At 69.5% G+C, this 27,676-nt stretch overlaps 11 protein-coding genes across 11 annotated transcripts; 5 read left to right on the top strand and 6 right to left on the bottom strand.

Moving 5' to 3' along the window:
- The first annotated feature begins 864 nt into the window (after window positions 1–864).
- On the top strand, window positions 865–1,835 carry RHOBADRAFT_39847 (uncharacterized protein). Its single transcript, XM_018413662.1, has 3 exons — window positions 865–1,130; window positions 1,211–1,302; window positions 1,384–1,835. Exons 1-3 carry the CDS (start codon window positions 1,083–1,085, stop codon window positions 1,721–1,723), a joined length of 480 nt encoding a protein of 159 aa, XP_018268146.1. The 5' UTR covers window positions 865–1,082; the 3' UTR covers window positions 1,724–1,835.
- Window positions 1,836–1,915: 80 nt separating this feature from the next.
- Window positions 1,916–4,604, bottom strand: RHOBADRAFT_47279 (uncharacterized protein; the record flags this gene model as incomplete). Its single annotated transcript, XM_018414959.1, has 6 exons — window positions 1,916–3,038; window positions 3,101–3,146; window positions 3,231–3,576; window positions 3,651–3,907; window positions 4,068–4,171; window positions 4,246–4,604. 6 exons carry the CDS (start codon window positions 4,602–4,604, stop codon window positions 1,916–1,918), a joined length of 2,235 nt encoding a protein of 744 aa, XP_018268145.1.
- Window positions 4,605–4,914: 310 nt separating this feature from the next.
- RHOBADRAFT_56219 (uncharacterized protein) lies at window positions 4,915–6,576 on the top strand (the record flags this gene model as incomplete). The annotated part of the gene is made up of 2 exons (XM_018418249.1): window positions 4,915–4,926; window positions 4,984–6,576. The coding sequence occupies 2 exons, from the start codon at window positions 4,915–4,917 to the stop codon at window positions 6,574–6,576; spliced, it is 1,605 nt and encodes a 534-aa protein (XP_018268144.1).
- Window positions 6,577–6,967: 391 nt separating this feature from the next.
- RHOBADRAFT_56218 (uncharacterized protein) lies at window positions 6,968–10,955 on the bottom strand (the record flags this gene model as incomplete). Its single annotated transcript, XM_018418248.1, has 7 exons — window positions 10,747–10,955; window positions 10,524–10,659; window positions 10,336–10,439; window positions 8,680–10,272; window positions 8,308–8,606; window positions 7,712–8,216; window positions 6,968–7,068 (listed from the first exon to the last, which is right to left on the bottom strand). Coding segments are annotated over exons 1-7 (2,901 nt in total), but the record flags the coding sequence as incomplete, so codon positions are not given.
- Window positions 10,956–11,190: 235 nt separating this feature from the next.
- On the bottom strand, window positions 11,191–13,081 carry RHOBADRAFT_56217 (uncharacterized protein; the record flags this gene model as incomplete). The annotated part of the gene is made up of 8 exons (XM_018418247.1): window positions 11,191–11,539; window positions 11,665–11,717; window positions 11,804–11,885; window positions 11,954–12,002; window positions 12,080–12,247; window positions 12,334–12,422; window positions 12,500–12,621; window positions 12,691–13,081. The coding sequence occupies 8 exons, from the start codon at window positions 13,079–13,081 to the stop codon at window positions 11,357–11,359; spliced, it is 1,137 nt and encodes a 378-aa protein (XP_018268142.1). The 3' UTR covers window positions 11,191–11,356.
- Window positions 13,082–13,349: 268 nt separating this feature from the next.
- RHOBADRAFT_47275 (uncharacterized protein) lies at window positions 13,350–15,733 on the top strand (the record flags this gene model as incomplete). The annotated part of the gene is made up of 5 exons (XM_018414958.1): window positions 13,350–13,661; window positions 13,763–14,257; window positions 14,333–15,066; window positions 15,150–15,362; window positions 15,460–15,733. 5 exons carry the CDS (start codon window positions 13,350–13,352, stop codon window positions 15,731–15,733), a joined length of 2,028 nt encoding a protein of 675 aa, XP_018268141.1.
- A 180-nt stretch (window positions 15,734–15,913) lies between these two features.
- Window positions 15,914–16,966, bottom strand: RHOBADRAFT_47274 (uncharacterized protein; the record flags this gene model as incomplete). The annotated part of the gene is made up of 1 exon (XM_018414957.1): window positions 15,914–16,966. The coding sequence occupies one exon, from the start codon at window positions 16,964–16,966 to the stop codon at window positions 15,914–15,916; it is 1,053 nt and encodes a 350-aa protein (XP_018268140.1).
- A 91-nt stretch (window positions 16,967–17,057) lies between these two features.
- On the top strand, window positions 17,058–18,644 carry RHOBADRAFT_47273 (uncharacterized protein; the record flags this gene model as incomplete). The annotated part of the gene is made up of 10 exons (XM_018414956.1): window positions 17,058–17,078; window positions 17,174–17,216; window positions 17,345–17,550; window positions 17,622–17,652; window positions 17,718–17,778; window positions 17,848–17,968; window positions 18,037–18,093; window positions 18,157–18,263; window positions 18,331–18,506; window positions 18,613–18,644. 10 exons carry the CDS (start codon window positions 17,058–17,060, stop codon window positions 18,642–18,644), a joined length of 855 nt encoding a protein of 284 aa, XP_018268139.1.
- A 284-nt stretch (window positions 18,645–18,928) lies between these two features.
- RHOBADRAFT_48988 (uncharacterized protein) lies at window positions 18,929–21,119 on the top strand. Its single transcript, XM_018415210.1, has 7 exons — window positions 18,929–19,054; window positions 19,180–19,266; window positions 19,349–19,519; window positions 19,587–19,693; window positions 19,763–20,167; window positions 20,240–20,838; window positions 20,973–21,119. The coding sequence occupies exons 2-7, from the start codon at window positions 19,194–19,196 to the stop codon at window positions 21,007–21,009; spliced, it is 1,392 nt and encodes a 463-aa protein (XP_018268138.1). The 5' UTR covers window positions 18,929–19,054; window positions 19,180–19,193; the 3' UTR covers window positions 21,010–21,119.
- Window positions 21,120–22,170: 1,051 nt separating this feature from the next.
- RHOBADRAFT_56214 (uncharacterized protein) lies at window positions 22,171–25,167 on the bottom strand (the record flags this gene model as incomplete). The annotated part of the gene is made up of 2 exons (XM_018418246.1): window positions 22,171–24,170; window positions 24,233–25,167. 2 exons carry the CDS (start codon window positions 25,165–25,167, stop codon window positions 22,310–22,312), a joined length of 2,796 nt encoding a protein of 931 aa, XP_018268137.1. The 3' UTR covers window positions 22,171–22,309.
- Window positions 25,168–25,525: 358 nt separating this feature from the next.
- On the bottom strand, window positions 25,526–27,325 carry RHOBADRAFT_47270 (uncharacterized protein; the record flags this gene model as incomplete). The annotated part of the gene is made up of 1 exon (XM_018414955.1): window positions 25,526–27,325. One exon carries the CDS (start codon window positions 27,323–27,325, stop codon window positions 25,526–25,528), a length of 1,800 nt encoding a protein of 599 aa, XP_018268136.1.
- Between the last annotated feature and the right edge of the window lie 351 nt (window positions 27,326–27,676).

Genomic DNA, 27,676 nt, shown 5'->3' with positions numbered 1-27,676 from the left:
TAAATCAATCTGAGTCGGAGATCGAGACGGTCGGCACGTGCCCTTGTTGGCTCGCGTCGTCCTCGCCTCTCGCTCTCTCCACCTCGCCCTCGAGCGCCCTCGTGCTGCTGCACAGCGCCTGCGCAAGGCTCGCCCGACCCGCCTGGCACCGCACCGCGACCTCGAGCCGCCTTCGCCGTCTACCTCGCTCCACCTCGCCTCGTCCCCACCCCGCTCTCGCACCACCCGACCGACATGCCGCCAGCGACCCAGAGCAGTGACAACGCCGGGTCCTCAAGCTCCACCATGCCTGCGCAATCCGCACTCGGCTCGGCGGCTGCAGCAGGGACCGCGAGCGGGAGGAGCGGTGCGGCGACAGGCGCAGGAGGAACGGGCGCCACCTCCGACCAGCAGATCTCGCAGATTCTCGCAGAGGTGCGCCCCCTCTCTCCTGCTCCATCTAGTTCTCGACCCAGCCCTGTGAGACGCTCGAGGAGCACAGCTGGGGGCCTAGCGGGCCGTGAGAGGCTCTCGCGCGGCGAGGACGACCCGCACAGCCTCGTCGGCAGGGCTTGCAGTCACTGACTCGAGTCTGTGCACCCGCAGATGTCGCAACAACAGCGCAACTCGCCCGAGACGACGTCCGCTCGTCCCGAGCGCTCTCCGGCCAGCTCGACCCAGACCTCGTCCGTCCCTTTTGTCCGTCAGCAGCACTGCGCCCTCGACCTGACGAGCTTCTCCCACGCAGTTCTCGCGACCCTGTCCAATCGCTCGGCAACACGGCGCCAGTCGCCGGCCCGTCTCGCTCGAGTGCGCCTCGTCAACCTGGACAACCCGCAGCAGCCGCCAGCCAGGCCTTCGTTCCCCAAGCCTCGCACCTCAACCCGCCCCTGCCGACGGCGTCGACCTCGAGCACGCAGACGCCGCTGCTACCGTCCATCTCGACGACCATCGCCGGGCCGACCGCCGCCGCCGCCGCCCAACCCGCCGCGGCCGCCGGTGCGCCCGACCGCGACCGGCTCTCGGCGTCGCCAGTCGTCACCGGCGCCGGCGCCAAGGGCAAGGCGTCGAAGGGTCGAGGGCGCGGCAAGAGCGACGAGCGCATGGGCATGAACGAGGACGAGTGGGAGCGCTCGCGCAAGGACAACCACGTGCGTCCTCCCTTCTCTCCTCCCCTTCCACCTCTCGGTGCGGCAGTCACTGACTCGTCCTTGCCTTCCACATTCTGCAGAAGGAGGTTGAGCGCCGTCGCCGCCAGACGATCAACGACGGCATCACGCACCTTGGCGAGCTCCTCCCACCCGACTCCGCCCTCGCCTCGGGGTCCTCGTCCGCCCTCGCTCCCGCTCAAGGCGCCTCGACGACCTCGACTGCCGCCGCTGCAGCTGCGACGGCTGCCGCCAGGGTCAACAAGGCGCACGTCCTTACGCGCGCGGCGAGCTACATCACGCAGCTGCGCGAGGACCAGGCGCGCACGATCGACCAGTGGACGCTCGACAAGCTCCTCGCCGACCAAGGGCTGCGCAACGCGACGGCCGAGATCGAGCGCCTCCGTCGCGAGAACGACGCGCTGCGCAAGATGGTCGTCGAGCTCGGCGGGTCGGTCGAGGCGATCGAGCGGGCGGGAGGAGGTGCGAGCGGCGCGGCGGCGGCGATGGGAAACGGCGGCGCAAAGCGTGCGGCGCCGGGCGGAGATGACGGTGGCTCGTCTGATGGACCGAAGAAGGCGCGCGTTGAGTTGTGAGCAGCGGCGGGACGAAACGCGAGGAGCGAGTCGAGGGAGCGCTTGGGCCTGCAGAATCCGAGTAGACACTGTTTCTCTTCTGTGCCCTGTTGTATGTAGCTGTCTGTGCTTCCCTCTCGTGTGTGAGAACGGTTCTGAGCGAGAGATGTTACAGAGGGCGCAAAGCCCGAGTGTCCGTCCATCGACTCGACGCTACTCGTTCGAGTCGAAGCTCCGCCTCGTCGTCCTCCTCTCGTCGTCCTCGACCGGCTCGTGCTGCCACCCGTACAGGACGCGGTCCCTGTACCTGCGCTCGCTCGCCGTCTCGACGAGGAACCGGCTCGCGACGACGCCGAGCGCGCTCGCGAGGCCGCCGAACCGCAGCACCCACACGACGTCGTCTTCGCCGCCGAGCTCGCCCTCGCCGCCGCCGCCGTCGTGCGAGTCGAGGAAGAAGAAGGTTTTGGACGAGGCGCGAGTCGTGAGGCGGAAGATGCCCGCCGCAACGAGCGCGACGAAGAACTGCGGGAGGACGATGGCGAGGTTGTGCAGGCCGAGGATGGTGCCGCCGGCGCCGCCCGACGACGCGGGTTTCTCGGCGTCGCACGGAAAGGAGCGCGTGTTGAGGAGGAGCGACGTGTGCTCGTCGGCGGCGGCGGTCGCGGCGGCGGCGGTCGCATCGTCCGAGGCCGAGGTCGAGGTTGGGCGAGCGTGCCGGGCCGGCGACGTCGACGCCTCGCTCGGCTGCTGCAACGAGTGGATGGCCCACGACGCTTGGCGCAGCGAGCTGCGGAACGGCGTACGGAGCGCGCGCTGCGCCGGCGACGCGAACGGCCTCGCAGGGGACGGGGACGACGACGGCAGCCCGGGCGAGGCCGGCACGCCGTGCGTCTGCGCCGTCGCCGCCTTGGCCTTGTCGCCGTCGGCGCGCTCGGCCTCGACCTCGCGGATCGACTCCATGACGAGCGCGAACGGGACCCAGCACGTGATGGCCCAGGGCACGCCGACGAGGGCGACGACGGCCGTCGCGCCGCGGACGCTCGTCGCCCAAAAGGTGGCGACCATGCACGCGGCGTACCACGCGAGGGCGACGGTCCACATGTTGCGCGGCGTGAGCTCGCTCAGGACGAGGCGGCCGACGGGGCCGACGCGCGAGGGGAGCGACGGGAACGAGTCGGCGAGGGTCGTCAGGTACGGGATGAAGGTGCCGGCCGCGAGCGAGACGAGGGCGTAGATGAGGAGCGCGAACGAGCCCGTGCGGGTCGCCGTGTCGGCCGAGGGAGGAGGCGTGCCGCGAGGGATCGAGGCGTACAGGGCCTCGGCGACGTAGGTCGTCCTGCTCGAGGGGAGTGTCAGTCGTCGCACGAGAGGACCCGAGAGGAAATGAGAGAGACGCACGAGTAGAACAGGAACGGGAACCAGCTGCTCCACGCGAAGAACTGCACTGCGGGCGCGCGAGCGAAAGAGGGTCAGGACGACGTCGCGAGGCCAGAGGATGGGAGGCGGGAGAAGGGGAAAGAGGACGCACCGTAGCAGACCCGGCGCACGGGCTTGGGCAAGGTGCGGGTCGCGGCGACGACGTCGCGAGCGACGTTGCGGACCTTCTGCCACGCGCTCTCGCCCGAGCGCATCTCGGGGCGCGCGTCCTCCTGCTGGGTCACGCACGTGACGGCGACGGTCGCGAGCATGACGACGCAGCTCGTGACGGCGAGCTTGCGGAACTGGCCGCCGCCGAGCCAGCGCAGGAGCGGCGAGTGGCCGAGGTCGAGGTAGCCGACGAGGTAGCCGACGACGTTGGCGATGTGCGTCTGGCGCCCGAGCCACGCGTTGGCCGAGTTCTGGAGCGGCGACGGCGACAGGTCGAGGACGAGGGCCTGCAGCGAGAGGAGCGACGGTGCGAGTCAGTCGGGGTGCGAGGAAAGAGCGAGAGAGAGAGAGCCCGACGCACCCGGATGGCGGCCTGGAGCGCGTTGAGCGAAAAGTCGAGGACGTAGAAGCCGACGACGCCGATCCAGATGGCGCACGCCTGCTCGCGTGAGGCGCGGGCCGGGTCCCAGTCGCCGACGTCGGCAAAGAGGCTGACGAGGACCGAGGCGGCCTCGCGGGCGTAGGCGACGACGAGCGACGACACGAGGACGAACAGGGCCGAGAAGGCGATGTACTGGCGGCGGCGGAACCGGGACGGCGACGAGTCGGAGAGGGCCCCTGCGGAAAGGAGACTCGGGTCAGTGCTGCTCTGCCAGGGCGGCCGCGCTCGTCGGCTCCCGAATGATGCAGGGGCTCGTCCCAGCGACGGGAAGATGCCGAGAAGGAGAGGGACGAGGGTTGCAGGGGCAGGAAGGCGGGCGAGGGGAGGGAAACTGACCGACGATGGGCTGGACCAGCATGCCGCTCAGCGGGCCGGCCATCCAGACGAGGCTCGTGCCCTGCTTGGTGAGGCCGAGTCCGAGGAGGTAGGGCGTGCCGTACCTGTTCCGCCGTGGACGAGGATGAGCTGCGAGACGCGGTGTGGGAGGACGAGGGCGAGAGAAAGAGGGACGCACGCCATCTCGACGGTCCAGGCGAGTTGAGCGCCGGCGATGGCGACGGTGAGCTTGACGAACTCGAGCGTGTTCCACGTCTTCTCGGCGACGGAGCTGATGTGGTCCTCGAGGGCGGACGGGTCGTCGCGGTCGTCGTCGTCGTGGTCGAGGTCGCCGAACGTGCCTCGGCTGCGGTTGCTCGAGGTGCGGACGTGACGAGTGGTCGGGGTGCGGGGAGACGTCGGGACGAGGTCGTCGAACGACTGGTAGGTGTGGGACGAGGTGAGGGCGGCGGTCGAGGGGGAGGAGGAGGTGGGCGGGGTTGGCGACTGGCTGGCGGTCGCGCGATGGGGATGTGGCGGTGTAGGGTGCGAGTCCATGGCCCACAGGGACGCTCTGGCGGGCGAACGGCGGTCCCGAGGTGGTTGAGCGCAAGGTGTCGCCAAGTGGGGGTGAGGGCGAGGGCGAGGGCGACGAGGGCCGCGTCTTGCGGGGCAGCTGGTTGGTCGCAGGTGGTGTGTGTAGGTGCTCGAGTGTGTGCGACCCAGTCAAGGACGCGTCTCGGGTGTTGGTCGAACGGTGAGAGCAACCCTGGCGGCCGTTGAACCTCTCCTCCTCCTCGTCGACTCGCTCTTCTCTCGCTCCCTCGCACGCTCGCGAGGCTTCCTGTCACCGGCCTAGCTTCCCGATATGTCATTCAAGGTGCGTCCTCGGCTCACTCCCTCACCTCGCGACGCCCTCACTCACTCTCTCCCACAGGAACCTGTCGTCCAACTCGCCCGCGAGCCGTCCAACGACGACTGCGCGTTGCTCATGTTGCCGGTCGAGATCCTCAAGTACATCTCCGAGCTCGCCTATCGCCACCCAGCCCGCCCCGATCATCCGCTCGACGCACCCGACCCCCTCCAAGTCGAGATCCTCCGCCAGCAACCGGCGCCGCACCGCCCGCTCTGCCGCAGCCTGTACCCGATCGAGCAGGAGCAGCTGTACCGCAGCATCGAGATCAAGTCGTTCCGCACCCTCGACCTCCTCCAGCGCACGCTCGTCGAGGACAGCCGCGAGCCCGGCCGCAGCCTCGGCTCGCTCGTCGCGGCCCTGTCGTTCGACACCTCGTGGCATCGCAAGCGGGCCAACCCCGCCAGCACTCGTCACGAGCAGGACGAGCTCGCGCGTCCAGATCGCCCGTACCACGTCGACTCGGCGGCCGCGGCAACTCGGCTCGTCGCGAGCCTCCTCGGCGCGCTCACCGGCCTCGAGTACTTTGGCCTCCGGTTCAACCCCGGACTGCGGCCAGAAGACCACGAGCTGTTACACCTCATCTTCGAGCACCCGTCAACGCTCGTCCACCTCGACTCGGTCCAGCACTTCGCCCTTCTCATCTACGGCCCCGACCTCGACGCCGCCTTCCCGGACGACGCCGGCGCGTGGCTCGCTCAACTGGGCCAACTGCGCAACGTCAAGACGCTCGAGTTGAGCTTTCACGCGCACGGCACGCCCGTGATCCTCCAGACCTCGTCGTCGACGCGCCCGGTCTTCAACCAGGTCCGCACGCTCAAGATCTCCGCGAGGCTCGACACCTGGCGCGTCCCGCTCCGCGACCTCGTGCCGCACCTCACGTCGCTCGAGGTCTACAGCGGGGGTCCCTCGAGTGGGCACGCCGAGCTGCGCTCGCTCGTCGCGAGCGCGCCCACATGCCTCGTCGCGCTCTCCATCGACGCGTACGTCTCGGCGGACACGCTCGGCGCCATCGAGGACGTGCTCCCCACCTTCCCCCTCCTCCACACCCTCCACCTCGACAACTCGTGTCGCGACCATGCCCCTCTACCGTCGTCGCTCGCCCGCCTCGACAACCTCGAGATCCTCCATTTCGGTCCCTCGGCCGTCCTCCCCGACTACGCCCTGGTCGACCTCGTCACGGGCCCGCACCGCCTCAAGGCGCTGCGCAAGCTCACCCTCGACTACATCGAGGCGTTCTTCGAGGAGACGCTGCGCGACGCAGGCGGCGTACTGCCGCACGGCCGCGACTGCGACGCGTCCGGCCTTTACTGGGGCTGGGACGCGCCGGACTGGCCCGAGGGCTGCTCGTGGCGCGATCTCACGACCGCCGTCCGCCTCGTGCGCGCTCGCGGCGTCGTCGTCGACGGCTTGGCGGTCCGTGCGCTCGAGTGGTACGGCGAGTACGCCGCCGAGCGCGACAAGGTCGCGCGCCGCCGAGGCTTCGAGATGGGCGACTGGGCAGACGCGAGGCGGTTCCTGGGCGCGAGGATTGTCGAGTTGCTCGAGGAGGAGCGCCAGGCGCGGATCCACGCGGCGGACGAGGAGGAGGAGGAGGGGGACGAGGTGAGGGGCTAGCCGGCGGTGGGAGGTCGGGCATTCTAGTGCAGTTCAAGGCGCTGCAAAGACATCTATGTGCGGTATCTCCTCATCTTCCTCGTCCTGCGAGTTTGGCGACTGGCTCGAGCGCGACCTTCTCGAACGCGTCGACGGGCTCTCGCAGCTCGCACGTTCCCTTCGATCGTCTCGCTCTCTTGCTCTCTGGCTCACGAAAGGCTATCGAGAGGTACCGGGGCGACGAGGAAGAGCTTGTGCAACCTCGCCGCTCTCTCCGCCGCCTCGACGCTCGAACCTGCTGCGCTCGCCGGGCCCGATGCAGCCTTGCCTAGACGCAGCGTCGAACACTGCCTCTCATGGCCCACTCTCGAGCACGTGTGAGGCTGCTCTCGCCGGACCCTCGCTCCCGTCGCCGCTGGACCTGCAGCTCGAGATACACCCGCCCGTTCTATCTGCTCCTCGCTCTGTCGCCCTGCCCGTCGTCTAAACCGCCATCCGGCTCGCCTCCTCGGCGAGGCTCAACTCGATCGCGTAACGCAGGTCCTCCTCTTCCTGCCGCTGCCGCCGACGCGCCTCATCGTCTCGCACCGAGGCCTCGCTCGCGCTCGTCGCCCGCAGCTGCGCCGACAGGAGCGACTCGGCGCCGTCTTGACGAGAAGGAGGAGAGCTCGAGGTCGCGAAGGACGAGCTCGATGGAGATGGCGAGGAGGGAGCGAAGGAAGTGGGCCGAGGGGAAGAGGAAGGATCGGCGGTGCGGGCGACGGCGGACCAGCCGCGCAGGATCGGTGTGGAAGAGGTCGGGCCCGCCGAAACCGACGTATATGCGGTCGATGAGACGCCGGCGAGCGGCGAGGGCGACCCCGACGCCCGACGAGGGCCTGCTGGCGGCGGGCTCTGGGCCGAGGGCGACGCCTCGCGCATCGGCGACGACGACGACGACGACGACGCAGCGGGCCACAGCTCGGGCGCCATGTCGGGCACCGGCTCGTTGCTCGAGAAGCTGGCGCCCTGCGAGCCGTACGTCGGGCCGAGTCGCGGGCTGATGTGCAACTTGGCGTGCGGGTTGAACGCGCTCGGCGGGCTGCCGATGGCGCGCAACGACGGCGAGACGGGCGTCCACGTGTACGACAGGTGGCGCGACGAGGGTGAGGTCGACGCAGGGCTGAGCGAGTGACCGCGAAGGAAAGGCGAGGAGGGGACGGAGAGCGAGGTCGACAAGGATTGGGTGCGAGAGGGGACCCGGCTCGTCGACTGCGACAGGCGCTCGTCGTCGTCGTCGTAGTCGTCTTGCGCATTGACGGTCGAGGCGTAGGCGGTCGACGAGGTCGATGCGCGAGAGCGATCGTAGTCCTCGTCGAGGAACAGGTCGTCGCCCTCGAGCCACTCGTCCGGCACCTGCTCCCACTCGACGTCGCCGCTCCCGCCCTCGGCCCTGACCGTCTCCTCTCGGCTGCGGTCGAGCGCCTGGCGCTCCTGCTCCTCGGCCGAGAGCATGAGGGCGAAGGCGACCGCCTCGTCCTCCGTCATCGTGTCGAGCGCCGGCGGGAGGCCGAACTCGGACGCCATGCGCTGCTGCTCCTCGTGCCGCTCGACTCGCGCCGCCTGCTCGACCAAGATGGCCGAGATCGACTCGCGGACCTGGTGCTGGAGCTCCATGTTGGCTGTGCGCAAGGTGGCAAGGTCAGGTCGGGGCTCGAGAGGAACGCCTGGGGGCAGGCTCGACGCCGACAGGAGAGAGATGGTGCGACGCACCCTTGAAGCGCTCTTGGCGAGCCGTGAGCTTGCCGCCCGTCGGCTTGCCCGCCTTCTTCTTGACCTCGCTGCTGACCCGCCACGCGAGGACCCTCCCGCCGATCGCGGCGACGACGGCGTCGCGGTTGGCGCGCACGTGGCTCACGAGCCAGCGCTCCTCCTCGTCCTCGGCGACGAGGCCGTGCGCGAGGAGGCGAGACGGGTGCCGAGGCGCCGAGCGGTCGCGAAACGAGCGGATCGGCGGCGAGAGGGCGGTCGACGAGCCGAGGGACGAGTAGAAGCGGAGCGTGCCGTCGAGGCTGCGAGACGAGGTGTGCGGCGTCAGTACTGTGTCGGGAAAGGAGAGGGGAGAGAGAGAGAAAGAGGACGCACCCGCCGACAAAGACGCCGACGTCCGTCAACTCGAGCGCCGTCACCTTGCTCGCCTGCCCGCCGCCGTCCTCGAACTCGGTCCCCTGCACCTGCTTGCCCGGCCCGACGACGTCGCCCCTCTCCTGCTCGTCCTCGCTCTGCCGCGCCTCCCAGTCCCACAGGTACACCCTCCCCTCGGCGTCGCCCGCCGCGACGTACTTGCGCCGGCCGAACCGAGGGACGACGTCGAGCTCGTGCGACGGCGACTCGGGGCGTGAGACCGAGACCGAGAACTCGGACGTCGAGCGCGAGAGGGCGGGCGGGAAGAACGAGGCCGCGCCGTTCGAGGCGAGGGCGTGCGTCTTGAGCTCGGCAGGTCGGGCGAACGTGATCTTGCCCTCGGCAGGCGTAGCCGGGATAGACGGGCCGTTGAGCGCGGGCGGGTCGTCGAAGTCGACGGCGAGCGCCGTGATGGCCGAGAGCTGGACCGACGCCGGGTGGCCGAACAGGGTGCGCTTGGGCGGCTCTGCGGCCGAGGCGAAGACGTGGCGCGAGAAGGTTGACGCGCCGGCCTGGTGGACGAGGAGCCCAAGGGAGGACGAGCCCTCGGTCGGCGGGTCGAGCTCGAGCGTGTCGACCGGGCCGACGCCGCGAGCGTTGAGGACGTGGACGTGGGCCGACAAGCTCGCGCCGCTCGTCAAGCTCGCCTCCTCGAGCGAGATGGCGGGCCAGACGACCGTCTTGCCGTCGCTGCGCCCGACGGCGACGCTCGCCGGCCGACCGTGATGCCGGCCGAGCCAGCCGGCGTCGAACGCGAGCGCGGTCGGCTTGACCCTCGGCCTCGTCGCCGCCGCGATCGCAGCCGCCGTCGCGGGCGCGGCTGCTGCAGCGGTCGGCGGCGGCGGCGCGTCGACAACGACGTCCCACCGCCCTTGCCAGAGCTTGACCGCCGGCGCCGGCCTCTCTCTCGCGCCCGGCGCAGGCGGCACGGCGAGCGACCAGACGGCGACAACGCCGTCAGCTGCGGCCGACACGAAGATGTCGGTGCGCTGCTTCCTCGCGCCTCGGAGGATGCGCCCGCCGCCGGTCCCGCCGGCGTTGCTGAACGCGACGCGGTGCACGGGCGTGCCCTCGCGGTGCGCCGTCGTCGCTGTCCCCCCGGGCTCGACCGAGCGCACCTCGCCCGCCTCGAGCGCACCGCCGGGCGTGCCGCGGCCGCCGGACCCGATCGTCGAGCTGCTGTTGGCGAACCGGAGCGAACCGTCGCGCATGCCCCACACGAGGCGGGTGCCGTCGGGCGAGAGGGCGAACGACGTGGCGGCGAGGATGGGGAGGCCGACGGGCCGGCCGAGGTGGTCGATCGGCGACGAGAGGAGCGGCCGCTTCGACAGCTTGCCGGTGAACGGGGCCGAGTGGACGGCGGCGCCGAGGTCGAGCGAGACGGAAAGCGCCGGCGTGGTCGTCAAGGAAGGGATGTCGGAGCGAGGGGTGCCGCGCAGGAGGGAAGGGACAGGTGCGGTGGCTGCGGCGGCGGGGAGGGTGATGTGCAGGTGGTGGATGGCGCCAAGCGACGGGTTGTGGATGACGGTGGGCGTGCGGGCGCGGTGCCACTGCCTGTGTGCGTCACTGCGGTCAATCGCCGCTCGCTGTGGGCCGTACAAGGGAGAGTGCGCGCACCTCAGCAGCGAAACCCTCGAGATGTACTCGGACCGCCACGAGGCCGGCTCGAGCCTGCGCCCGAGCGAGTTCGGCTCGACGCCGTAGTACGTCTCGAACGCCGTCTGTGTGTGGCCGTGCACCTGCGGTCAATACGCTGTGCTCGTGACGAGCGAGACACAGTGACAGGGGAGGAAGGCGGGACGCACCCTCCAGCTGCCCTCGTCGGCGACGACGTCGTTCCACAGGCGGCACACCAGCTGACAGGTGCCGAGAGCGTGCGGCGGGAGCTGCGCAAAGACGTGCGCGAGGACCTCGAGCGGCAGGTACGAGATGGGCGACGAGCTGCGGCGGAGAGAGGGGGAGGGAGGCAGGCTGTCAGCGGATCGGAGCCACGCTCGACCACAGTGAGGAAGAGAGACGTGGACGCACCCAAAGCCCTCCTTGCCCTTGCCCTTGCGGTCCCGCTTGAAGGGAGACCCTCCTCCTGGTCCCGACCCAGCGGCTGATGAGGCCGGCTCGAGTCCACCGCCCGAGCTGCGCGTGCCGAGTGAGCTTGCGACGTGGCCGTTCTCGGGGCTGATCGGCGAGGTCATGGCGGCGCTGGTAGGGCGCGACGACGAGGTGTGGCGGGCAAACGAGGGGGCGGCGATGACGGCGGGTCCGGCGAGGGGTGACGAAGAGCGACGAGCGCGTCGTGCGAGTCGTGCGCGGGCGAAAGGCGAAGCTGAGTGCTGCTGGTGCGCTCTGGGCGAGTCTCGAGGCGGACCGAGAGTGTGTGGACGCAGGACAGGCTCGCAGCTTGAGGTCGACTCGGCGGACTCAGGCTGAGCGGCACGTTGCTCTCTTGAGTGGCTCGCTCTCTCTGGTTGGTGCGGGACGGTACAGCTATCTACACTGCAGCACAGAGCTGTATGCACGGAACGGAAAGGACGCAGAAACATCAAGCGCGTCGCCCGCTCACACATCCTCTCCTCGCTTCGACCTCCTCTTTGCTCCAGCTCGCCCGCATCCTCCTCGCCCTCCCCAAGCGCCTCGCTCCTCACATGCGGAACTTGTCGGCCGTCCACTCAAAGTTGGCCGCCTTGTTCTCCTTGTGCCAGCCCTTCCACGGGCCGGGTACCGAGTCGAGGACCTTCTGGAAGAGCGTCATCGACTTGCGCGCCTCGCGACGGGCGGCCTGGCGCTTGCGCTCCTCGGCGGCGACGACGAAGAAGATTGAGCCCTGCGAGAGAGAGAGAACGAGGGAAAGGCCGAGAGTCAGTGCCGGCACGAGAGACGAGTGGACGCCGCTTTGGCCTCCAAGAGACGGGACAGCCCGACGGCGGCGGCGAGGAAGGGCCAACTCACGTCGTACACCGTGCGGATCGACTCCTTGTCGCAGATGCCGTCCTTGGGCCAGACTGTGTGCGTGAGGCGAAGAAAGTCAGCTCTCGGGCCGGCCTCGGGGTTGAGAACGAGGCGGACAGGGAGGACGACGACGACGCACTGAGGAGGTAGGTGCTCGCCCACTCAAACGTCTCGCCGGCCCAACCGATCGGGTCCGCCGCCTGCCGCTGCGCGTGGATCATCTGCGAGAGCGCGACGGGGTCAGTCTCGTTGGCTGCGTGGGCGCCCTCGATTCGAGGATCGGACGCACCTGCACGCCCTCCTTGAATGCCAGGCCGCCTTTGTTGCCCTTGTCGAACCTGCAGAGGGGGGAGAGCTGTCAGTTGCACGTTCTTCTCAAAAGAGAGAGAGAGAACGAGGGCGTGCCGAGACGCACTTGGAGAAGATCTCCTCGAACTTGGCCGGGATGAAGCGGCCCTCCGAGTCGTACACGCCCGTGTCGCTGCCGTGCTTGGTGCGGTGGCCGTTCTTGAGGAAGATGCGGAAGAACGGGTCGGGGAGGAAGCCCGGCGCCGAGAACCACGAGAAGAAGAAGTGGATGACGCTGCGAGAGAGGGACAACGCGCCGTCGCCGAGCGTCAGGGGCCGCTCGAGGGAGCGAGGGGACAGACAGCAGAGAGCGGGACGCACCTCATGGCGAACGTGCACCAGAAGAACGAGTAGCCCATCTCGCGGAACCCGCGCCACGTGTCGAGGGGCCACAGGATGTTGTCGCGGTCCTGCGGGGCGAGCGACGAGTCAGTCTCCGAGGCGTACGCGAGTGACAGGGAAGGAAGAGAGAAGGAGCGGTGCGCACCTTGTCGAAGAAGGCGACGTGCTGGCCGAGGACGGGCTCGTCCTTGTGTAGCTCGGCGTAGCCGCCGGCGGTAGTGCCGTACGGGTGCTCGGGCGTCGCAGCAATGTTGGCGCGAGGAACCCCTGTCGGCAGGGAGAGGAGGAGGGTCAGGGAGAGGACGAGACGAGGTGTGGGGAAAGCGGTCGACGCACAGGGTTGGGCGATGCGGTGGTCGAGGTCCTCGTGGACGTGGCGCCGCTCACTGACCTGGCCCGGGATGCTCTGGGCAAAGCCCTCGCCCGGGACGCGCTTCTTGTTGCCGGTGTCGGCCTTTGGCGCGTGGTGGTCACGGGACGAGGTCGGCTTGTGCTTGCGCTGGCGCAGGGCCTGGGCGCTGCTCGAGGGTGCGCGGTCGGCGTCGTCGGCGCTGCTGAGGTCGCCTGGCGGGGTCAAGGGCGGACTCGGGTGGGCGAGGGACGCCGAGTCGTCGATGGTGGGATGCGACTTGAGGTTGGCCGGCTGGAGGCCGTCGAGGAAGGCCGGGTCGGGGGTGGGCTGGTTGCTCGGGAGCCACTGCTTGGTAGCGTGTGCGTACGAGGACATGCTGGTCTCGACTCGTGCACCTTGTGAGGAGAGAGGGGAGCGAGGCGTGGCAGTTCGCGGCGGCGACGCAGCCTCGAGAGCGCGCTCGATCTGCATCGACGACTCCGCGGTTACCGCGGTGTCCGGGGCCGCAGTCGGGTTCGTAACGATCGTCCTCGGACACGGAGCCGTCGCACGCAGATCTGGATCGTTCTCTGACCGCGCGCTCTCCCTCACGCCTCTCCCGCTCACCCTCAAGTGCCCGCGCACCTTGCACTCGAGCCTGCCGATGGCTCCTCTGCCACCACCCGACGCGCCGTCCCTCGCCGCCCTCTCGACCGCCGAGCTCCGGAGCCTCCTCGCGCCGTGCACCACGCTCGCCGGTCCCGGCCTCGTCTTCCGCAACTGGGCGACCACGTTCCGGTCCCTCGTCACCGCCCGCTTCAAGCCCACCACCGTCGACCAGGTCCGATGGGCGGTCGAGCTCGCGAGGAGGGAAGGCCGTGAGCTGCGCGCGGCCGGCGCAGGTCACTCGCCGAGCGACATCGTGTGCACCGGCGGCTACCTGCTCGACCTGCGCAGCCTCGACAAGGTCCTCGATGTACGTCCTCGCCCTGTCCACCTCTCACAGGCCAAGATCGGGGCCGCGCTGACCAACTTGCGCCCCCTCCCCTCGCCCACCGCCGACTCTCCCTCTCGCAGGTCGACTCGGCGACCCAGACGTTCCACGCCGAGGGCGGCATCGTCCTCAAGAACCTGCATCCGATCATCGCCGAGCGCGGCAACCTCGCCATCTCGTCGCTCGGGTCCATCTCGGACCAGACGCTCGCCGGCGCCATCTCGACCTCGACCCACGGCTCGGGCGTCTCCTTCCCCTCGATTTCGACCACGGCCACCTTCCTCGACATCGTCCTCCCGCTCCCCGACGCCCCCGTCGTCCGCGTCTCGCGCGCCGCCGACGAGGACCCGGACCTGTTCCACGCGGCCCTGTGCGGCCTCGGCGCGGTCGGCATCGTCGTCGGCGTCGGCATGCGCGCCGAGCGCACGTTCAAGCTCGAGGAGGAGACGTTCTCGATGCGGTTCGACGAGTTCACGCGCCACTGGAGCGAGATTGCCGAGAGCGCCGAGCACGTCCGGTGCTGGTGGTTCCCGCAAGTCGGCCGCGTCAAGGTCAGCCGGTTGAACCGCACCGACAAGGTGCGCCCACGCTCTCTATCTCTACCTCTCTTCTGCGCCTGCGCGAGGACCTGACTCGACTCGCGCCTCCCGCAGCCCGTCACGCCTCGCCCGTCGGCCCTGTCGCTGTGGTACTCGGACATCTTCCTCGCCAAGCGCGTCCACGCCCTCGCCCTCTTTGCGGCGCGCTACGTCCCGTCGCTCCTCCCGTACCACGCCTGGTTCATGTGGACGTTCGTCCACCAGCCCGGGCCCGTCGACTGGCGCCTGTTCGCGCGCGGCCTGTGGAGCCGGCTGAGCGGCAGGGTGACGGCCGACGACCCGTGGCCGAGGGTCGAGGAGCTCGAGGGCTTTGCCGACGAGGCCAAGCGCGAGGAGCGGGCGGCGGCGGCCTCGGGCGACCCGGCGCGCGCCGCCGCGAACGAGCCGCAGAGCAGCGTCTCGCCCGCGTCGCCGGCATCGTCGGCCGTCACGCTCGTCGATGACGAGGCCGTCCTCGTCGACGACAAGAAGCTCCCGGCACCCGCCGCACCGCTCATGGACCTCCTCACGCCGCCCTACACGCCTCCCGCCCTGTCGCCTTCCGACGGTACCTCGCCGACTCGCCGCCCGCGCAGCGCCTTGCCGCTCTCGCTCCCTGAACCCGCCTTTGTCACCATCGACACCGTCCTAGACGAGTCGCTCGACGTCGACGAGAAGCGCACGTCGGCCAGCTCGACGACGGCGACGTCGCCGGGCAAGAAGCACTCGCTCCCGTGGCCGATCCTCGAGGACGAGCCGACGTACCGGGTCGACCAGAGCGTCAACATCTTCAACTACGACTGCGGCTTGTACGTCCTCGCGGTCCCTCGTGCCCCCCCTCTCTCTCTCTCTCTCTCGTTGCGCGCACTGACCACCTCGTGCTCGCCCGCAGCCCTCAGTACACGTACGAGTCGTGCGTGCCCTACACGTCGACGGGCTCGGCCCTGTACGCGCTCAACGACTGGCACACGCGCGAGCTCGCCAAGCCGGGCTACCCGCTCCGGGCCCATTTCCCGGTCGAGATCCGGTGGGCCGACAAGGACGACGCGTGGCTGAGCCCGACGGGCAGCGGCAGGGGGTGCTACCTCGGCGCCATTCAGTACCGGTCCGTCCCTCTCTCTGTCTCTCTCTCGTGCGCGCGCACGAGCGTTGTCCTCGAAGCAGACTCGCAAAACTGACTCGTCGCCTCTCCCGTACCGCAGCCCGTACAACCTCCCCGTCCCGTACCGCGCCCACTTTGCGCGCTTCGCAGCCCTCCTCGGCGCGTCGGCGCGCCCGCACTGGGCCAAGACGCACCAGCTCACGCCTGGCGACCTCGCGGCGCTGTACCCGCGCCTGGGCGACTTTGTCGCCGTGCGCGAGCGCGTCGACCCGCAAGGCGTGCTCGCCAACGCGTACGTGCGCCGGCACTTGATGGGCGAGGTCGAGCGCGAGGGCATGGAGCGCGAGGGGAGGAGGTACAAGGAGCGGGCGTGAGCGCGGGGACGAGGACGAGCTTGTACAGGTCCGAGCGTGTCATTACTATCCCGGAGCGCGACGGCGCACGAGGCGTGTTGTCCCACCTTCTCTCTCTCTCTCTCGTGCTCTCGGCCGTCATGAGAGATCGAGAGGCCCTGTCTATTCTGTCGCTCGCTCTGGCGCCGACCCGCAGCGCGTCTACTCAGCCCTCGGCTTCTCCTCCTCTCGCTCCTCGTCGCCCGCTCCAGCCCCCTCTTGCGTCCGTCCCGCCGCCTCGAGCACCGCACCGACGAGCGCCGCAGCCTCGGGCCGGCTCGCGACCGCCTCGACGCGCACGTCGGGCGCGTGCTCGGCGACGAAGCGCGCCGTGACGGGGCCGATGGCGGCGAGGCGGATGCGCAGGTGCGCGAATGGCGAGGGGTCGGGCGAGCTCGGTGATGAGGAGGGAGGCGAGGGTGTCGAGGAGGGAAGGGGAGGGAGCGCGCCGAGGGAGCGCAAGGCCGAGAGGGCCTCGCGGGCGCTCGAGGGCGAGAAGAGCGCGACCCAGACGTCCCGCGTCGCCGTCGTCGCCGCATCGAGCTCCTTCTCTCCCTCTCGCTCGTCGTTGCCGACCCGCTCGCCCGCCGCTCGCCGCAGCGCGCGCTCGAGCTGGCCCTCGAACGTGGGCGCCCGGGCCGTCGCGTACACCTGGAGCTCGTGTGCGGCGATGCCGCCGTCGGCGAGGAGGCGCGGGAGCGTGTCGCGGTTCTTGTCGCCCGTGAGGTACAAGAGGGTGGGGCGGGTGCGTAGCGGCGGTGCGCTCGAGGAGGAGGGAGGGGGCGAGCGGGCAAAGTGGTCGAGGATGAAGTGCGCGAGGGCCTCGCCCGTGCCGGACTCGCGTGCGCCGAGGATCGGGGTCGAGGGAGGGACGAGCGGGGCGAGGGCGTCGTGGGTGGCCTGGCCAACGACGAAGAAGGGGATGGTCGAGGGAGGTGAGGGAGGTGCGGGGTCGTGGGCGAGCTGTTGGCGGTAGGCGTCGACCGAGCGGGCCGAGGTGAGGACGACGGCGTCGTAGTGGTTGTGGTGGAGGTTGTCGAGCTCTTGTTGGAGCAAGTGCGGGTGAGGAAAGGCCGTGTCGAGGACCTGCACCGAGGCGGACGACCACGAGCGAGGGAGGGCGGTGCGGTACGGGTCGTGATCGGGAGGGCAGTCCGGTGGAGTTCTGAGGAGGAGCAAGTGGCTGCCAGTGCCTCTCTGGCGCTGAGTGGGCATGTGCGGCAGGGGATGGTTCAAGACCAAGAGAGAGTGCCATCACCTCGTCGTCCTGTCGTCGTCCCACCTCGCCCCTGTGTGCCCGCTTGACATGTCCAAGGTCCAGTCAAAGGTGCGCTTACCCTCTCTACCCCCCTGCGGTGTCGACCCGCCGTCGAGCGAGCTCACCGTCTTGGCTCCCTCGCCTCATCGCCTCGCCGCTCGCAGAACGAGAAGCCCCACCTCGCCCTCATCGCAGGCGCCTTTGCTGGTGGCGTAGAAGGCGCTGCAACCTACCCCTTCGAGTGTCTGTCCACCCCTCGCCCGCTCTCGTGCCACCCTCGCTCACCCTCTCCCCCCGCCCTCCCTCTCCTCGGCTCCCCTCTCTCCCCCTCGCAGACCTCAAGACCCAGACCCAGTTCGCCCACCGCACCGCCGGTCAGAAACCACCTGGCCTGTGGGCCATCACCCAGCAGACGTTCGCCCGCCACGGCATCACGGGCTTCTACTCGGGCGTCGGCGCCCTCGTCGCCGGCAACTCGCTCAAGGCCGGCGTCCGCTTCCTGTCGTACGACCGCTTCAAGCAGCTCCTCGTCGACGACCAGGTGCGTCCCACCCTCCCTCCTCTTGCTTCCCTCGCCCTCGAGCGCACACTGAACCTCGTCGTCGCTCGCAGGGCAAGCTGAGCGGTCCCAGGAGCTTGCTCGGTCCGTCCCGCCCTCTCTCTTGCTCCCTCGAGGCCAAGCGACTGACCCTTGCCCTCCTCACGCAGCTGGACTCGGTGCAGGCATGATGGAAGCCCTGTTTGCCGTCACGCCCTCGGAAACCATCAAGTGCGTCCCGCTCGTTCGCCCTGTCCCGCCCTCGTCGCACAGACTCTGACCCTCGCCGACCCGCCACAGGACCAAGCTCATCGACGACCAGAAGCGCGAGATCCCGCGGTATCGAGGGCTCGTGCACGGCACCATGTCGATCGTGCGCGAGGAGGGCATCTCGGGCATCTACCGCGGACTCGGCCCGGTCGTACGTCCTCTCTTCCACCTCTTCTCGATCTGCGTGCACCTTGTCCCGACTCGGATGAACGCTCGCAGGCGGCACGGCAAGGCGCCAACTCGGCGGTGCGCTTCACGACCTACGGCACGCTCAAGGTCCGCCCTCCTCTCTCTCTCTCTCTGCTTGCCCCTCACTGATACTCGCATTCTCGCCCGCAGTCGTTCGTCCAGGGCAGTCGGCCAGGAGAGGCGCTCCCGTCCGGCATCACGTTCGCGATCGGTGCTGTCGCCGGCGTCGTCACCGTGTACGCGACCATGCCCCTCGAGTGCGTCCTCCTCTCGCCCTCTCGCCCTCTCGATCCGACTCTAACTCGCCCCCGTTGTCCGCCGCAGTGTCATCAAGACGCGCATGCAGTCGCTCGAGGCGCGCACGCAGTACCGCAACGCTTTCCACTGCGCGGCGCGCATCTTTGCCGAGGAGGGCGTGCTGCGGTTCTGGCGCGGCGCGACCCCTCGCCTCGCCCGCCTGGTGCTCAGTGGCGGCATCGTGTTCACCGTGTACGAGAAGGGTGCGTCCCCTCTCTCTCTCCCTTTCCCTCGTCGGCGAGGTCGAGGCAGAGTCTCTCCCTCTACCGTGCGCCCGACTGACTCTCTCTCTCGCGTGCACGCCCACAGTCATTGTCCTGATTGGCGGCCGGGCAGTGTAGAGCCGTCGCCGTGCAGCGATAGAGACTGGAACCCGCTCGAGCTCGTGTTGTCCCTCGCTGTGCGGGCCGAGAGAGCGCGAGAGCGAGGGCGGCGAGCGAGCTCGTGGGCCAGTATTGTCTGGCTCTGTCGAGGCTCCCGGCAGAGCGAGAAGCATAGACGAGCGAGGTGTGGTGCGCCGAGCCGGCTTGCGCGAGAGTCGGACTTGCTGTTGGACGACGCTCAGCTCGTCTCGCTCCTCACCTCGACAGCGCACCGCTTGCCTGTCCCACCTGCATCCTCTAGAGCTTCATCGACCTCGCGCAACCAAGCCCAGCCAGCCACAGCGCTCCCTCGCCCTCCACCAGCTCGATCGACCGCTTCATCGGGTCGTCGTCTTCTCTCCCCTCGTTCTCGCTCAACACCCATCTAGGTGCGTCCCAGATTCTCTGTTCTCGTCTCCTTGTGCTGCGCAAGCCGCCATACCCACAGCATTGGACCCCGCTGACCCTCGTTCCTCTCCCTCCCCGCCCCTCCTCGTTCCGCCTCGTCTCGCAGATCCGCCTTCCACCATGGCTCGCTGGACCCCGCCATTCCCGCTCTGCTCTGCATCGCAGAAGGAGTCGTTCGCCTACGAGTCGACCGGTGCGCCCACGTCCTCGTTCTCCTCCCAGACCATGGAGCTGACCCTCTTCCCTCCCCCCTCCCATGCCCTTCCCTCCTCCAGTCAAGCGGTGGCCGGTCATCTTGACGCAGATCATCGACGAGGTGGCGCGCATCAACGGCGAGCTCACGACGAGCGACGCCGACAAGGTCACCGAGGGCAAGAAGGTCATCAACGACATCGCCGGCATGATCTACGAGATGCGCCACGACAAGGTCCTCACGCCGCTCGAGCGTGCGTCCCACTCTCGACGTCCCTGCCTGGGCCGATGAGCTCACCCTCTCTCCCTGCCTGCCCGCAGCGACCGGCCTGCCGGACGACACCAAGGAGTACAACGACGAGCTCGCGCACTGGGCGTCACAGGGCACCGACACGTGGTTCACCGCACCCTGGCTCGGCGCCGAATGTGTGCGTCCTCTCGTCTTCTCTCTCTCGGTCGTGAACGCGAGCGTGCGCCTGACTCGCCCCCTTCTGCAGTACCTGTACCGCCGCCTGCGCGGCTTCTTCGCGACGACCAAGCACTGGACCCAGTTCGACCCGTTCGCGTCGCAGAAGCTCTCGACCTGGCGTTCATCGGCCGCCGGCGCCGCCGCACTCGCCCAGACGCTCGAGAAACTCGTCGCGTCGGGCCCGGTCGACCCGGAAAAGGACCTCGACAAGCTCCGGCTCGACTTTATCGGCATGCTCGAGGTCGACCTGTGGGGCAACGCGACCGACCTGAGCCTCCTGACGAGCTTGACGCACGAGGAGATCCAGCAGCTGCAGAGCGTCGAGCGCGGGCAGAAGTTTGTCCTCCGCAACGACTTTGAGCACGCGTGGAACCACGTCAAGACGCTCAAGGACGCCCGGGTCGACATCGTCATGGACAACAGCGGCTTCGAGGTGCGCCCGCATGTTCGCTCTCGTATTTGAGCCTCGCGTCGAGCCGGCTCTGACGTTCACGCCTGCCCGCAGCTCTACACCGACCTCGTCCTCGCCGACTGGCTCGTCACGCTCTCGCCCTACGTGTCCGAGGTCGTGTTCCACCCCAAGCTCATCCCGTGGTTCGTGTCCGACGTCCAGCCGCACGACTTTGCGCTCCTCCTCGACTCGCTCAACGACCCGGCCTTCTTCCCCGCCGCCGCCGGCCTGTCGGACGCCGACCGCGACGCGCTCAAGGCCGTCGGCGCCAGGTGGCGCAAGTACGTCGACGAGGGCAAGTTCCGCCTCTCGGTCCCGCTCGACCTCAAGATGGGCGACCAGGGCGGCGAGGTCGCCGATTTTTGGACGTCGTGCCACCCGTTCTCGGCGCTGCCCGCCCAGGCGCCCGAGCTCCTCAACGACCTGCAGCAGGGTTCCCTGTCGATCTGGAAGGGCGACCTCAACTACCGCAAGCTCGTCAGCGACGCGTGGTGGCCGACGACGACGCCGTTCGACGAGGCGCTCGGACCGCTCCGGGGCCACCTCAACATCCTGTCGCTGCGCACCAACAAGGCCGACGTGTGCGTCGGCCTGCCCGTGGGCACCGAGGAGCGCGTCGAGAAGGAGGACGCGAGGTGGAGGGTCAACGGCAAGCGAGTCGAGCTTTCTCTTCCTCCTTCCTCTCTCGCCTCTCCTCCTCGCCCTTCTCTGCCTCTTTTTGCCTCTCTGTCGTGCCCATTTACCTCGCGATGCACGCACTGACTCTCTGTCTCTCCCTGTGGCGCAGGTACGCCGTCGTCAGCTTCTCGCCTCGCGACAAGTAGATCGTTCCTCGAGATACATCGGCCGCGCCCTCTCCTCTCCCCTCTTGTCCTTAGACCTCCCCGAGCACGGACGCCGCATAGACGTGCAACAGCGAGTGCCCTGTATCCATCTCTCGTGGAGCGACGCCCGCATCCGCTCGTGGCTCCGCGACGCCGGCATCGTCGGCGTCGAGCCTCGCGAGCAAGAGCGTCTCGAGCCAGATGAAGGTGGCCGGATACGACCCGAGCGTCATCTCGAAGAGCGCTTCGTCGGCCGGCAGCGTCGCCGACAAGTCGGGTGCGCTCGAGCCTCCTACCTTTTTTTGACCTTCTCAAGTCGACCTCGCACTGACTTTCTCTCCCCTCCTTGTCCCTCTGCCTCTCGTACAGCCTCGTCCCTCGCCTCGTCGGCGTCGTCGGCGTACCACGCCTACATCACGGGCGCCGTCTCGTCGGCCTCGTCGGCGTCCAAGTCGCTCTCGTCGCAGGCCAAGTCGGTTTCGGCGTCGGCCAAGCAGGGCGCGTCGAGCATCAGCTCGTCGGCGTACGCGAGCGCGACCAGTGCCGGCGTCGACAAGAAGCACGCCGCGTCGTCGGCGAGCTCGGTGAGCCGTTCGGCTGAGTCGGCGGCGTCGAGCGCAAGCCGGTCGCTCTCGAGCAAGCTCTCCGAGGTCAGCAAGAGCGCGTCGAGCTACGTCCACGCCGAGCTCTGAGCGTGTCTATCGTTGTCGAATGAGCGGCCTCGTCGCCCACGTCGTTCTCGCTTCCTTCTCCTCCTCCCCCTCGCCTGTGTCTCCCCTTTCCTCCCTCTTTCTTCCTCCCGGCCCCACCTTTGTACAGAGCCCCGCTTCGAACGTTAGTCACCCTCGAGTGCAATAGCAGTGCCGTCTCCTACTCCCTCGTCGTGCGTGCTCGCCTCGAGAGAAACCATCGGCCGGGGTCCGAGCGGTGCAAGCGGTTAAGCGTGAGCCCTCGCGATTGTCGCACGTCGAGAGTGCAGCTGCTAAGGGTCGTCTGAGGCTGTCTCTCCTGCAGAGCGTGACCGCTTTGCTGTGGGCTGCTTGCTCTGCCGCTCGCGAAAGCCAGAGCGAGATCACCTCGTACGAGCCGCTTTTGCCTCGCGCCGCCTTAGACCGCTCGTTCTGCTCTGTGTCTCTCTCTCGCTTTCAGCCAGTCACATGAACGTCACGTCATCAAGATTCCGATAGACAAGCTACAGGCGCTCTCGCCTCTCCTCCTCCTCAACCGCTCCCGTCGCCCCGCCCACCTAGTTCTCCCGCACCCTCGTCCTCGCGCAGCGACGGCTCCTCCTCCCTCTCGCTCACGTCCTCGAGCTCGGTCCTCCGCCAAACCCCGTCGGCGGCGGCGCCGGGAACGCGCTGACGACCTCCCTCGCGTCGCGCACGTCGTCGTCGTCGTCTTCGGACGTCGAGAGCGAGAGGATCGAGCTCTGCATCGACGCGCGGCGGACGTGTTTCGGCCGCGTAGGTGGACGCGTCGCGAGGGGAGTGGGTGTGACGACAGGAAGAGGGGCGGGCGGGAGAGGTGCGCCGGGAGCGGGAGAGGGCGCAGGAGGTGGAGGAGGACGGCGAGGAAGGTGGACGGGCGGGGCAGGAGGCGCGAAATGGCGACGGGGCTGCGACTGCTGCAACGCTGACGATGACGAGGTCGAGAACGAGAGGGCCGACGAGGTGGTGGCGGGTGGGCGGCCGAGGAAGCCGGCGGTAGGAGTGGCCGCGCACGACGACGACGGCATGGGCAGAGGAGGAGCGCGCTCGGCCCGTCTCGAGACAGGCGCTCCGCTCGGCTCCTCGCACTCGTCGCTGCTCCACCCAAAGTCGAGGAAGGGCCGGCTCTTCCTCGAGAGCTGCGGCCCCTCGGCCACCGCTCGAGCCTCTCGACCGCGCTCGAGCCCCTCGAGATCGCCCTCGCCCTCGACCTCGAACTCGACGCCGCCGTCGTCGCTCGCCGCGCGCACGAGTCCTCCAGCCTCGAGCGCCCTGCGCTCCATGACCGCGATCGCGTCGACGCTCGCGCCCGCCTCGGCCGCGCTGCTCGCGCCGCTGCTTTCCCTCGTCCTCGTGCGGCGCGGCCGGCCCTCGAGCGCGTCGAGCGCGTGAGAGCGCTGCGAGCGCCGCGTGTGCGACGACGCGACCGAGAGGAGCGTGTTGCTGCGGCGGGGCTGGGTCGTGCGGCCGGCGTGTAGGCGAGTCGACGAGGGAGGGCGAGAGGACGGTGGCGGAGGTGGGGTGCGCGAGGGCGGTGGCGTCGGGAGAGGGGATACGGGAGGTGGAAGGGCGGGGAGGGAGAGCGTCGAGGGCGCGGCCGTCACCGGGAAAGCGGACGCGCTGCCCGTCGACCAGGACGCCGGCGAGTCCGTCCGCAGCACGTCGATCGCCCGCCGTGACCCTTCCTCGCCGCTCGACTCGTACGACGTAGCCCTCGAGCCGAGGCTCGGCTGCCGAGAAGCCCTCGCCGGCGCTCGCTCCCGCCCGCTCGCCGCCTCGCTCGAGCTCCCTCCCGCGCTCGCGCTCGTCCCGCTGAACACGTCGCTCGTGCGCCCGGCAAAGAAGGCCGAGAAGCGGATCGACTCGGGGCTGAGCCGCTTGGGCTTGGGCAGGCGCGGCGGGCCCGGGTCGAGCGCGAGCCCGGCTGACACGTCGGCGCTGTCCGGGCGCGCCGACCACGTCGAGTTGCGCCAGTCGGGCTCGGCGGCGCTCGACGCCGGGTAGAACGACGGGATGCCGCTCGGCGAAAAGGTCGACGACGCGTACGACGTGATGCGCGCTGTCTGCGGGAACGAGTCGCGCGACGACGAGTGCGACGGGGCGCGGCGGCGCTCGCGCACTGGCGAGTTCTCGATCGTCTGCGTCGGCGACGAGCCGTCGTAGTCGGACGTGATGAACGCCGAATGGGGCAGGGTCGACGGCGGCGTGAGAGGCGTGGCCGGGCGCCAAAAGTCGTCGTCGTACTCGCCGCCGCAGCCGTTCGAGATACCGAGGCCGCCGAGTAGGGCGCCGGGCGAGTACCGCACCGGGACGCTGATCGAACGCTGACGTGCGTGCGAGTACGGCGTTGAGACGCGAGACGAGGTCGAGCTGCCGAAGGAAGTTGAGGGCACGAGCGACTGGCGGTGCATGTGGTCCGACAGGTCGGCGGTGAGGAGCGATGCCGAGCTGGGTCTGCGGGAAAGGAGCGGGTCAGGTTCACGATCGAGGCGAGAGAGGTCGAGAGCAGGACGCACTTCTTGACGAGCGTCTGCTTGCGCTCCATGCCGAGAAGCTTTGCCGCCTTGCCGCTCGGGACCACACCCTCGCCGAGGAACCTCGCCGCCTTGCCGCCGACTCGACCAGGGCCGCCCTCGTTCTGCGTAGCGCTGCTCGCCCAGTCAAAGTCGTGCTCGGCCGGGCTCGGGAGCGGCGTCGCGAGGAGGAGCGCGACGGGCGCCGGACCGACGCGCGAGCCCGTCGGGCTGCTGATCTCGCGAGGGTAGGTCGCAAAGCCACGCGTGCCAACAAAGGGCTGGTGGCGGAGGTCGGTCGAGCCGGAACGAGAGCGGAAGCTCGCGGCGGACGAGGTCGAGGGGAAGCGAGAGGAGAGGGGAGGAGAGGTTGGGGGCGAGGTGGTGCTGCCGCTGTGCTCGCGCGCGTGCGGGTGGTTGCCGGTGAGCGGGGCGAAGGTCGAGCGGAGCGAGAACTTGCTGCCCTTGGTGACGAGGCGGCGGAACCCTCCTCCTGCGCTGCTCGCGCCCGTCTGCGCGCTTTTGCCGCTCGGCACCGACTTGGCGGGGCTCGGCAGCACTGCGACTCGCCCACCGGGTTCGAGGTCGGTGCTGGTGCGAGGCTGCAGGAGGGCCGTGTCGCTCTGGCTGCGGGTCGCCGAGGGTGGCGGTGCAGGCGGGGGAGGAGGGGGAGGACCGAGAGGAGGCTTTGGCGGCGACGAGGGCGAGTCCCACGGGATCTTGTCGACTGCGGCACCGTGCTTGGTGGTCGTGTGGTGGTGCTGGCGGCGCAGGAAGCGCGGTCGGAGAGGCGAGTCGGGCGGGGTCGTCGTCGACTCGCCCGCGCCGGCCGCGGGAGGGTGGGCCGACGACGAGTTGCCGAAGCGGAAGCGCGAGTGGGCCGACTTGTCCTTGGGCGTGAGAGGCTGCGTCGCGCCAGTCGAGTAGGCGGCCGGCATGGCGCCGCGAGTGGTGGAAGCGAGAGAGGCCAAGAAGCGCGGACGCGGCTCGTGCTTCTCCTTGCCCCGCACCTCGTGGTTCTCGTCCGCACGCGGCTCGAGCGACCGGGTTCTTCCGTGGAGCCGGCGCAGCACCGAAGCGAAGCTCGCCAGGCGGTGCACAAGGAGATCGAGCGATCACCACGGTCGTCGCCGAACAAAGGGAACGACGAAGGCGACCTTCTCAAATCGCGGCTCGAGACGACTGTCGAGAGCGACGCTCTCCTGCAGCCGAGTGAGAGATAGGGATGCTGCAAAGCTACAGATAAAGTACTGCGACGCGAGCTACACAAAGAGAGCGAGAGCCCGACAGCGACCGTCACTCGTCGCTGTCCCACCGCACGCCGTGCCCAGCCTCCTCGTCGGCCTCCCTCCTGCGCCGCGCGAGCCAGTCGGCCTCGTTCTCGTCGTCGCCGTCCTCGCTCGCGGCCGGGACAAAGAGCGCGTTCGGGTCGGGCGACGCGCTCGCGTCCGTCCCGGCCTCGCTGCTGCCGTCGCCCCGTCCTCCCTCGCTCCCGTCGCCGTCGCCCTCGTCCTCGTCCGACGAGTGGTCGCCGAGCCCAGCGAGGTAGCGGACCTCGGCCCGATTCCTCCACAACCGCACGCCGTCCCTCGCCGCCCCGACCCCGCCGCCGCCGCCCCTCCTCCGGCTCCTCGCGACGCTCCTCAGCGCGCGCTCGACGTCGTCCCACGCCTCGTCGTCCTCGAACGCGGTCCAGCGCGGCTCGGTCGTCGTGCGCAGGACGTGCCACGGCATCTGGCGCGGGTAGTGCCACGCCTCGTGGAGCGTGAGGGTGCGCAGGCGGGGCGGCATGCGCGACGGGCGCAGGAGGGCGACGAGGGCGGCGAGCGGGATCGACGGGTGCGTGAGGCACTGGAGGGTGAGGGACACGAGCTCGCTCGGGGTGGTGGACGAGGTCGGGGCATTGGCGGGGGACGGCGAGGGAAAGAGGGACGCGAGGAGCGGGTAGTCGACGCCCGGCCCGCCGAGAACGACCTCCTTGACGGCGTGAAAGGGCGCGAGGAGCCCGTCTGTCGTCGTAGTACTGCTCTCGGCGTCGCTGTCGCCGACGATCGGGTGCTCGAGGAGGAGGCTGAGGCTGCTCAACGAGCGCGTGAACGCCGGCTCGTCGTTGGTGACCCGGTCGCGCCCGAGCACTGCGAGCATCGGGCCGCTCGACCGCGCGTGGTGCGCGAACGCGACCTCGCTCAGCTGGAGGTCGGTGAGGCAGCTGCTGCGCTCGGCGTCGCCCGTCGCCGTGCTGCCGAGGAGCCACCGCAGCTCGTCGGCGCCGCCAAGCTCGCACTGCGTGAGGACCAGCAAGCGCAGGCGGAAGCGCGGTTGGGGCGACATGCGGCCCTCGAGCGGCGGGTCGCCGGCGCCGTCGCCGTCGTTGGGCGCGCCCGGCGCCGCCGTGAGGACGAGGCGAACGCGCCACAGGTCAAGCGCCGTGAGGTGGTCCCACGCGCCGAGGGCCGCGACGTGCGGTGCGCGGCCGAGCACCGGGTCGGCCCACACCTGGAGGCGCTGCTGCACATCCTCGACAGCGACGATGACCGTCTCGAGCGTCGCGCCCCACGCCGAGAGGGCGCGCTCGAGGCGTGCGAGCTGCGCGTCGCGCACGGCGGCGGGCTCGCCAAAGTCGCCCTCCGGCGCAACGTCGCCCTCGAGCCAGGCGCCGACGCGCAGGTCGAGCTCGACGTGGCGCACGCGGGGCATGAGCTCGAGGGCCTCGGCGACGCGGTCGAGCGTCTCGGGCTGGGCGAGGCGCGGCTGCGGGACGAGGGCCGTGACCGGGTCGACGTCCGGGTCGTCAAACAGGGTCGAGGACGGGTCCGGATCGGGCGCGCGGACCTTGAGGATGCGGACGAGGTGGCCTGCGACGCCGGCGCGGAGGAGGGCGACGAGCTTGAGGTCTTGCCCCGAGGGCGCGGCGACGACGAGCGAGAGCTTGAGGTACAGGTGGCGCCTGACGACCGGTGCGAGGGTGCGGCACACGCGCAGGAGGGACGACAGGGCGAGGCGTGCCGGGCGAGGTTTGGGCGGGAGCGACAGGAGGACGATGTGGTCGAGGAGCTCGGGCGATAGTCGCAGGAGCGGGGATGGGCGGTCTGCCATGGCCTGTGCGGAGCGGGTGTGAGCTCTACTGCGGCCTGTGTGGGCTCGAAAGGGGGGACGTACAGTAGCTGGCGATGAGGTGGGGCGGGACGAGGTGAGCGAGGACGAGTCGGGCACGAGGCGGCGCGCGAGTAAGGCTCGGCGGGGCGTGCACAGCTCTCGGGCAATGTACAGGTGCGAGTGCGGTGCTCGTAGCGAGTGAGGGCGAGAGCGACGAGGGAGTCGAGGCGAGGAGGCGAGCGAGATCGGGTCCATCTCTGTCCCTCCACGGCCGCTTTACCTGAGCCAGCTGTGCGCCAACACGCACGCTCCGAGCACCGTGCTGCCCGTCCACAGCGAGTGCCGCGCCAC

This window comes from Rhodotorula graminis (assembly GCF_001329695.1).
Source record: "Rhodotorula graminis WP1 unplaced genomic scaffold RHOBAscaffold_17, whole genome shotgun sequence".
NCBI classification, from domain to species: Eukaryota; Fungi; Basidiomycota; class Microbotryomycetes; order Sporidiobolales; family Sporidiobolaceae; genus Rhodotorula; species Rhodotorula graminis.
The sequence above is the reverse complement of the archived record's forward strand: the minus strand, read 5'-3'. Positions and strand labels throughout refer to the sequence as shown.

Coding starts and splice junctions, on each gene's coding strand:
- RHOBADRAFT_48988 (XM_018415210.1), top strand. CDS start 19,194: ATGGCTCGCTGGACCCCGCCATTCCCGCTCTGCTCTGCATCGCAGAAG. Junction 19,267..19,348: donor GTTCGCCTACGAGTCGACCG/GTGCGCCCACGT, acceptor TCCCTCCTCCAG/TCAAGCGGTGGCCGGTCATC. Junction 20,839..20,972: donor AGGTGGAGGGTCAACGGCAA/GCGAGTCGAGCT, acceptor CCTGTGGCGCAG/GTACGCCGTCGTCAGCTTCT.
- RHOBADRAFT_39847 (XM_018413662.1), top strand. CDS start 1,083: ATGGGCATGAACGAGGACGAGTGGGAGCGCTCGCGCAAGGACAACCAC. Junction 1,131..1,210: donor GCTCGCGCAAGGACAACCAC/GTGCGTCCTCCC, acceptor CACATTCTGCAG/AAGGAGGTTGAGCGCCGTCG. Junction 1,303..1,383: donor GACTCCGCCCTCGCCTCGGG/GTCCTCGTCCGC, acceptor GGCTGCCGCCAG/GGTCAACAAGGCGCACGTCC.